General features: G+C 40.0%; 1 protein-coding gene and 1 pseudogene across 2 annotated transcripts; both read left to right on the top strand.

The window, feature by feature from the left end:
* Positions 1-1,747: 1,747 nt before the first annotated feature.
* On the top strand, positions 1,748-4,402 carry LOC143422030 (TRPM8 channel-associated factor homolog pseudogene; annotated as a pseudogene). Its single transcript, XR_013101627.1, has 2 exons — positions 1,748-1,808; positions 3,678-4,402. The product of XR_013101627.1 is annotated as a TRPM8 channel-associated factor homolog pseudogene (transcript).
* Positions 4,403-5,858: 1,456 nt separating this feature from the next.
* LOC143412529 (uncharacterized) lies at positions 5,859-9,853 on the top strand. The gene is made up of 6 exons (XM_076873575.1): positions 5,859-5,956; positions 6,059-6,192; positions 8,605-8,849; positions 9,146-9,214; positions 9,297-9,499; positions 9,586-9,853. Exons 1-6 carry the CDS (start codon positions 5,859-5,861, stop codon positions 9,782-9,784), a joined length of 948 nt encoding a protein of 315 aa, XP_076729690.1. The 3' UTR covers positions 9,785-9,853.
* Positions 9,854-9,980: the final 127 nt, after the last annotated feature.

The raw sequence follows: 9,980 nt of genomic DNA, 5'->3' as shown, positions 1-9,980 counted from the left end.
TTGACCTCTTAACCTGACAAATATTTGCTGAATTGATGATTTCCATGTCAGGTTTTGCACAATTGCCTTTACTTATACTTCTTTTCGTTTTGCACAGAAAGATTTGACCTTTAGTTGTTAAACATTGGACTGAGCACATACAGACATACACAGCAGAGTGTAAAGTGTCTGTGCATCTTTAGATGTGTTTGCTGAAAAAGTAGTTTGACCAAATAACTGTAGTTCTGTGTTTCTGTCCTTCTGTGTATGTGCTTTCGTGTCTATTCCATTTATGTAGGAGACAAGAGGAAAAATGCCCATTAAGCTTTTGCTACATGCACTAATGTCACGCAACACAGGGATGATGTGTAGTGTAAAACAGACTAACACTGGGTCTCATTTGTTTGGTGTCTCTTGGCTGTTCACAGGTCATTTTTTCTAAAGACTCTAAACTTGATACATGTAAGCTTTAGACTTTTAATACGTCAAAGAATTGCTTTTGTATTAACTTTGACGTGAGTCTAATTAGACTTAAGCAGGTTGTGTCTGATCTAATGAAAAGACAAACATCCTTTTTTTGTTTGTTTACTGATAAAGAATAAGGAGTATCCTCAGCTACAAGGAGTATTGGCAGGATAAGGTCAAAGGTCTCTCGATCACACAGTCACACAGTATTTCATTGTTTTGTCATATGCAGCAACACCAACACCTGTTCTAACTACATCATAGGTAGATTTGGAAACCCTGAGTTGCCTTAAAAACCTGATAACCACTTTCGTGTGACCTCTTGACCTGATCAGAATTGACTAAAATGATGATTTTCATGTATTCACTTTTATTTTGCACAGAAAGATTTGACCTTTAGTTGCTGGACCAAGCAGATTTACATTTTATACACAGACACACACACAGACAAGAACTGCTGTGTGTCATAGTTACAACAGCAACATGTTGCTGTTGTAACTATGATGCTTACAGGGAACTAGTTTAAAGGGGCATTTTCAAGGCTAGTCATAAATCTTCAGTCAATAACAACCCACCAGGCTGTGCTGTGAGGTAGCAGTGAGAACAATGAGAACACCTGAGCGTAAAAAGGAAGTACTTTTTGTTTCTGTGAAATAGCTCCAAGCCAGTAGGACTCTGTCTTAACCTGCTTTGGTTTTATGTTTCATTCTGGAGGCATGTGGGTTTTAAACGGCATAAAGTACAGTCTTCCATGGAAAGCTGAACTGACTGACGAATGTCGGTTGGAAAGAATTTACACATCGGCCAACCTCACTGGGTGTCTCACTGCCTCCATCAGGATTTTGGTGGATGAGCCTAACAGAAAGAAGTTTAAACTCAAATAGCAAAGAAAAATAACACATCGGTCTGTGATGGATTGTAATTAATGATGTAATATAAAAGAGGTCACCTAAACACATGAGATATCAATGGAAAGCCCAGGATGTCCTGGACTTAGTACATCGGGACTTAGCAGGATAGCTTAAATAAGTCAAAAGATATAGACCAAAAACAAATGTCCATTACAGAGGACATAAATGGATAGGTTGGTTCTTAGGAGGATATAACACATCAAAGTTCTCATTACCCATTCTCATATTTACATAACATTTATAATCTTTATAAACATTTGACTCTGTGGCCATAAAAAGAAATGCCTCCTTTCAGTGGTCACTCCCCTTGTATGTTTGTCCTCTGTTTTGCGTATCTCCTGATATAAGCAGCACCTTTCCCTGCTCTGAATTGCATTCTTTCTCCTGTTCAGTCACGTAGAGCTCCTGGTCTTTCATCTCTACAGCCTAATACAACAGAAAGGCATCTTTCAGGTAACACAAAAACCCTAAAGTGTTGTGTTTTTAAGTTGTGTTTGGTTGTAATGAGATCAGTGAAGAACAGCCTTTTATTTTTGCAGAATACATCTTAGCTTTTGATTTTCAAGTAGTCAAAGACTTGCTTTTGTATAAACGTTGACTCCAGTGTTATAAAACTTAATCAGGTTCCTTTTGCCTTACTGAGTAGACAGACATCTCTTATGTGTTAAGGTTGACCTATGTACTCCTTCAGGAGAATGCACCTCAGAATATGGAGGAAGAAACATGTTTATTACATTCACACAGACTCACACACAACAATACACACAACTCTGTTCTTAATTTTGTAACTGTGGAAATAGTTTGGGAAGTATTTTATTTCCAAAGAGAGGCATTTTCAAGGCTATTCATAAATCTTGTGTAAATAACAATAGTTAGGTAAATAACAGTGAGGCAGCAGTGACAATCACCTGAGTCTGAAGGGGTACTTGTTTCTGTGAAAATGCTCCAAACCAGTAGGACCCTGTCTCAACTTTCATTGTGTGTTATATTCACAATTGCCACTGTAACCAAATAATAATGGATTGGATTTATATAGCGCTTTTCAAGGCACCCAAAGCGCTTTACAATACCACTATTCATTCACTCTCACATTCATACACTGGTGGCGGCAGCTACAGTTGTAGCCACAGCTGCCCTGGGGCAGACTGACAGAAGCGAGGCTGCCATATCGCGCCAGGGTAAAGTGTCTTGCCCAAGGACACAACGACCAGGACAGAGAGCCCAGGGATCGAACCGGCGACCTTCCGGTTACAGATGCGATTTCCAACCCCCTGAGTCGCCCACAAAATTAAACAAAATTAAAGTTAAAAACCAAAATGTCTCTTCCAGCGAACATTAAAAAAAAATCTTCGATGTAATGTTAAGTCTTTTGTGTGATTTGGTGCTTCTCAAATTAATTAATGAATAATCCAAAAAGTAGCGATATTAATGCTAAAAAAAAAACAAAACAAGAAAAGAAAGAAAAATATTTCCTCCAAACAAAGCTTCTAAATTTTAAATGCGCAAATCAGTCCGTGCATGATTACATTGCTCCGCCCATCAAAAAGTCGACTGCGCGATATCGCCTCATTTATTGGAATGACGCATGTCGGTTGAAAACATTTACATATCGGCCAACCATACTGTCTGTCTCACTGCCTTTATCAAGATTTTGGTGGATGAGTGTAATAAAGTTTCTGGCCACACTCTTTACTCCCTCATCTAAAACTGGATGCTGGCCTTACAGAAAGAAGGCAGACACAAGTTGAAATATAATTAAGGACATTTAGACATCTAATGTATTTGGGTATGCAAAATGAGGTACTTTTACTGTTTTCATTGCACATTTGCAGCTTGGTCCAGAAACTGAACTCCTGGTCAGTTACTAGGACCATACTGCCAAATTCACCTGCTTCTTGGAAGATTTTCTTTCCTTCCCTGCTAACCCCGAAGTAGCTGTGACACACTTCCTTTCTTCATTTTTTCAGTGGAAATACATTTTAAAACAATGATCTTTGCCAATTTGCAGAGAACACGTCATATTCTGATTAAACATTCATTTATGGTCACTTTTTGCACCAGTGGTGATAAAAGGAGCTGTGTCTTATCAGTGGTCCCTCCCCTTGCTTTTTCCTCCTTAGCACATAACCTTGTATAACCAGCTCCATTCTCTGCTTTCATTTTTATTCTTTCTCCTGTCCTGTCACGTAGAGTGTGTTTCTCTTAAACTGTTGGGCCACAGCGTAATACCACAGAAGGAAACTTTCAGCTATTTGGCTGTAATGAGATTAAACCTGATGTGTTAACAACTTCCTCTTTCTGCATCCTAACCTTATTCATCAGTCTACAGAGTGTAAATCCTCTACACTATGTCATCTAACCAATCATTCAAAAACCAACATGAAGAGGCCTACGCCTCCCTGATGAAAGGCCTGAAGGAGCTGGACCTACAGGGACCCTATGTTCCCAGTGACCTGGTCCTGATCGGAGACCATGCCTTTCCTGTAGCAATGAACAGTCGAGGTCAGGTGCTGATGGCTGCCTCTCTGTACGGCAGTGGAAGGATTGTGGTCCTGGGTCATGAGGGCTACTTGACAACCTTTCCTGCTCTGGTAGAAAATGCTGTGACCTGGCTGAGAGGTGATGGATCTGATAACCTCTCTGTAAGGGTGCACAGAAAAGTCAGTGCAGTTGCTGATAACCTCCAAAAACCCAGCTTCCAAGTAGAAGTTGTGGGAGCTTTCAGTGACAGACTGGGAGTTGGTGTTTATGTGACCGATACCTACAGTGTGGGCTCAGACCCAACAGAGCTGGTGGCGTTTCTGAAAGCTGGAGGAGGGGTGCTGATAGCTGGGCAGGCGTGGCATTGGGCTGCAACTCACCCCAAAGAGAACACACTGCATCAGTTTGATGGGAATAAAGTGGCAGGAGTGGCAGGAATCTACTTCACTGAGCGTTATGGTGAGGCGGAGAACCTGCCCGTCTACCCTCAGATCCCGTCCTCCTGGAAGTCATTAGCGTGAGTATTCTATATAGCTCTGTTTTACTGCACGTTTACAAAAGTTCCACTTTCCATATAATAACTTTAAATTTTGTGTGACCTTTTGAGCTTTTGAAAACAGTTTTTCTCTCATTGAAAGATTCTTCCTAAGGTTAAATTTGGGACTGATACCATTTCTTTATTAGCTAATTTAATTTATATTGGGATCTTCCCCTCCCAGCATTCCTGGATCTTGGATGAGGGGAGGATCATCCACAAAAGTCCATCAAAGGACTTAGTTTGTGTGTGTGTGTGTGTGTGTGTGTGTGTGTGTGTGTGTGTGTGTGTGTGTGTGTGTGTGTGTGTGTGTCGACCTTACATGCTCTCTCAATTCACCCGTTGCACTTCTGACCTTTTACCAGAACAGAGGCTCATCCTTATGTGTAACAACCTAACTGAAACTATTTTACTATGTTGAATAAATGTTATAATCAAGAACCTCTACTAAAAGCTTAATAAAAGAATATAAAAGTATAACAGACGCTCTGCAACCCTGCAGTTTCCTGTCACTCTGACTTTGGACAGAGTGTACTCAGAATCAACATAATCATCACATACACACTTAAGATTATAACAAGCATTCAAAAGCATTTAAGATTATAGATTCAACTCAACATTTTAAAGTGGTTATAACTGCACCTATAACAAAGGCCAATTGGGTACCAAGATGTTTAAACATCTGAATGCACTATCAATGCTGTAGATTATATTATTAATGCAATGGTAATGATGATGATTATTAACAATAGCAGCAAAATATCTCTCCAATCTCAACACTCCCTCTCTCGACCTCTGGAACACCAGAGGTCGCAATACATTGTGTCCTCGCTCTGACAATCTCTAGCTGTCCTTTTGGCTCAGCAAATCAGACAACCACCTCATGTCATCTAAGTGGTCCAGTAATAAACACCAGCTCCCCCTCGAGAACACTCCATGCGTAAGATTAGGTTTTTTCTGCGTCCCTCTCTTGTGGTCCATCAGGCCTCGGGCCTCCAGGATCCTCACCCCCCTGTGGTCGCCGAGATCTTCTGCAAAGGAAACAAAACACCTTTTCCTGCGCCTCCCTATCTTATCATGTTTGGGACTCTTTAATCAAGAGCATGATCCTAATTATGTTCTTTACTTGTTGACTTGTATTTATATAATTCTTCAGTGTTACTCATCATTTAAAACTTTTAAAGGTTTGCTTGGGGGTGACACAAGAGGTATACCAGCTGTTTTTCTCTCTACATCTGTGTTTTTGCCACCCTCTTCTGTCCATGTTTGCAAGCGTGCCCTGTCTCATGCAGTTTTGTAACAGGTTTGATTTCAAACTGCTGAAATTTCCTCTGATTCTTTAGATTAAAAACAATCCCTCTTGTGTGTCCTGTGCGGCACTGGACACTGTAATATATTTGTGTGTACACCTCAGAGAGAGGATGGACAAAGAAGCTGAATGGACCTGTGAGAGTTTACTCCAGGTGTTTGTAAGGGCAAATGCCAATATGCTCATTCAGCAGCATGCCAAGGAAGCTCTGACCGCTCTGGTTCACGGTTGCAGCCCGAGTTGCTTTCTAAACAGCCTGGTGACTATGGGTTTGAAGTAAGTTCACACCTGTGAAGAGTATCTGTGACCCCAGCATCACAATCAGATCAGGTGAAAATCAAACACACTGAGTGGATTTGTCTGTGTTTCCTTCCTCAGACATAAGAGCGTTCTTGTGAGAGCTGGTGCCGCACTGGGGCTCCTTATAATCAATAAATTCATGGAAGCGGAGAAAGTCCTGTCTGCAAGACGGATTTTCACCAAATGCTTCCTGTTGGCTGTCAGTGAACTGTGTCAGGATGCTTCCTCTGAAGTCAGGTCAGTGTGAACTTTTAACAATTATAGGCTGATATTTCTATTTTGACTTTCTTTTGATAAATTCTCTGCATTTACTTAGAAACTAAAGTGCTGATTAAAAATGCTTCTCTCTGCAGAGCTCATGGACAGGCCATCCTAAAAGACCTGGTCAAACAGAGGAAATTCAGAAAGATGTGGAAAGAAAGAAAGAAAGAAAGAAAGAAAGAAAGAAAGAAAGAAAGAAAGAAAGAAAGAAAGAAAGAAAGAAAGAAAGAAAGAAAGAAAGAAAGGAAAATGTGAGATTTGATTTGTTTTCAGTGTGTTTCACCTCTGAGATTTTTGTAGGTCTGAAAGTTTAGATTTAAGATTTTCTGATATCTTAAAAAACAAAACAGTATTTATTGTAAATATATAACCAATGAAGTCTTTTCAAGGTCAATTTACTCAATTTACTTTATTTACAATTTACCTGAGAGTGTGAATCGACGTGCATTCGGTAGAACAATCGGTAGCACTCAAAGTTGCCTAAACTTAGTCTAATTCAAAACAAATGCAAATGCATGCATAAATGTTTTTCTGCATCTGTTGTAATTAAACCTTTCCAATCAGGTGGATCTTATTGTTTTAAACAAGTCAACCTGTGAATCTGAAATACTATAACCCAGAGGTGTGGACTCGAGTCACATGACTTGGACTCGAGTCAGACTCGAGTCATTAATTTTATGACTTTAGACTTGACTTGAAAAAATGTTCTAAGACTTGTGACTTGACTTGGACTTTTACACCAATGACTTGGGACTTGAATTGGACTTGAACCGGTTTACTTGAAAAGACTTGATATTTTACCCCAAATATAAAATTTAACATGCATATTATATAGAGATTGAAAATGTGACGTCATTCACGGGTAGAACCGCAAAGGATTCTGGGAACTCGTGGCAAGCGGTACTAGCGCACACAGGCTTTCAATTAAAATCAGTTATACAGCGATAAAAAGAAACACAAAAATGTCAAGAAGCTGTTGTATTATTAACTGCAATAGCCGGTCGCATGACAGCCACGGGAAGCCGACGGGTAAAGAGATCGGTTGTTATCGGATTACGTCGTTGAAGAGAAATTGTTCGAGCCATGTTTCCGAAGTAACAAAGAGGCGACGGATGGCCTGGATTTCAGCCATTCAAAGATCAAATATAACGTCCCAGAACACTCCAGCTCACAGGTTAGTCTGCTCCAAGCATTTACACGAAGGTCAGTGTTTTTTAGTAGTTAATACGTCATTTTCATAACATAATTGGTGATATAGGTTACAAGCAAGTCTGGCGCTGAACAGAAATTGTCGCGCTATGCTCCTTTATTTATTGTGCATAAATAGTGAATTGTCCTGACACAATATTGCGTTTCGCCTCTGTTATTATGGTACATTGACAAAAACATATACTTTTAATCACAGGATAAAACAGGTTTTTGTATCACTAATTGCCCAGTGCGATTACAGCATACAGTATTATTGTCACTGCTACATTTCTGTGATGCTACCAGAAATTATTTCCACTACTAATTAATTACCGTTGAGCTCAAAGGTCCTATTAATAAACGGTTAACGAATGTGTATTTATGACGACAATTTGTGAGACTGGTAAACTTATGATAGGTACGATGGTCTTTCGTTCTACACGGTGCATTTCAAGGTCCTGCACCCATCCGTCGGTAAACTGTACCTGGGCTTGTTGCAGTGACCTGAAGTTACTAAACTTCATGAGTGTATGCACTCACTCCAAGAACCGTGTAATTATAAATATGCATATAAATATGCTAGGATGAGATAGCTGACTTCATCTAACTAGCAAATGTTGTCCAGGCTACGTTGGTGATACAGTTTTTTTTAATGTGTATGATATTTTTGTCATGCAATTTTAAAGCTGGTCCTACAACCGCATCCAAGAATAACATGCAGCTTATCTCAGAACTGTCGGTGAAAATTATTCTTGGAGCTAGGTTTAATTGAGCTGCATTTTAAAGAGGTGCAATTTCACAATTTGTGTATATTTTCTAAGTTCACTATTTTGTCATGTGTTGAGAAAAACACAGATTTTAAAATTACATGGTCTAATATTTACATTTAGCATAACTGCAGCATTATTTTTTCGTTTGTTTTTTTTTAAAGACTCGAAAGGACTTGAAATTCAAAGTTTCAGACTTGTGACTTGACTCGGACTTTTACACCAGTGACTTGAGACTCGACTCTGACTTGCCTGACATTACTTGAGACTTGACTTGAGACTTGAGGATAAAGACTTGAGACTTACTTGAGACTTGCAAAACAATGACTTGGTCCCACCTCTGCTATAACCTGATATTTTGTATTTAGCTAAAGTTTTACTTAACTGCTGTTTGCATGTAAATTTTAGGTGGCAGGAGAACACTGTGGTGTTCAGTCTTCCAGAAAATCCAATTTAGTTGCAAGAAATATGTTAAAACTGACATTATTACATATGCTGTGTTAGAAAGGCTTTTTTCCGATGTGTATGAAATTTTGCAGTGTGCTGCTGAAGTCCAAGACAGCCTCACAGCAAAGAGAGTCTCTGCACGGCTATCAGAGAGGAGGAGAAAGCCTGGAGCCTGTAGACCGTGTCAGTGTTTCAAGGATGAGCAGGTTACACATCTGATTCTCATATGTTAAATGATAAAATACGTGAATATATTAGAAACGATGCTACTCTGCTTGTTTGATTCATTTACAACACTTGTTTACTTTCCATCAAATCATGAGTAGCAACATAGCACAGCTCATGTTTTAAATCTCTTCTTACATCTTAAGATCTGGCAAATTTTTGAGGGTGATCTCCTGTGAGAGTGGTCAATGTATCTGATGGAGATTTGTCTCTGCAGGATTGTTAAAGGATGTTCTTACGGATGTTCTTGTGTCTTACTGCCTGTTTCCACTTACAGCACACGCAAGTGAAACGCCAGCGCTCTCCAAATGCAGTCATCCTTCCCCAGAAAAGGAGGAAAACCAAGGTTGTCTGTCTGTCCTAGACTTTCTGCAGTGGTGCTAAATTGATAACAAATAAATGATAGCTATATGTCTTCCACCCCTCAGGCCTCTACCTCAGATGCAGACGACACGTTCACAAGACCATCAGCCACCATCCCTGATTCTGAGCTGCCTCCGGTCTCAAATACAGCCCACAATCTTCGACCCTCTACTGTTGCACCTCGGCCAGACAGCCCTCTAAAGATCCACAACCGCTCAGTAGAAGAGTACCAGCAGGTGTACCATGAAGTGGTTGATGATATGCTGAGGTCAGTGTGGATCAAACCTCCTTTTGTCCCCCGCCCGACAAAAAAAAAAATGGCTTAAAACTTTCTATTTCTTCTGTTCCTCACAGAGACGAGAACGGACAGCTCCATCCATACAGTTTGGAGCTGGGACGCCTCATAAAGAAGAAGCTATGGGAGAGACTGAACCGTCCCACCATGATTATGTCTACTGATGAAGACGGCCGCCTTCACGTGGACGTGACTTACGGAGTTGAAGAGTGTCCTCCTGAATTTAATGTGGATACTACAAAAGAACCCGAGTGCTGAGCTGAACAGCTCAGAGAAACAGTGAAAGAAATGAGAACAGTTACTGAGTCTGTGTAAATAAGCTTTAAATAATCTGTAAATAAAACTTTTAAATAAATTCATTAGTGACAAAATCATCTGCAGGACTCAAATTGCTGAGGCACCACCCCTCAGCTCCACCTTCACACTTTGCATTCACCGTAATACTGTCTGCCCA

The sequence above is a fragment of the Maylandia zebra genome, linkage group LG14, assembly GCF_041146795.1.
Source record: "Maylandia zebra isolate NMK-2024a linkage group LG14, Mzebra_GT3a, whole genome shotgun sequence".
Classification (NCBI taxonomy): Eukaryota; Metazoa; Chordata; class Actinopteri; order Cichliformes; family Cichlidae; genus Maylandia; species Maylandia zebra.
This window is presented reverse-complemented; position numbering and strand designations above follow the sequence as displayed.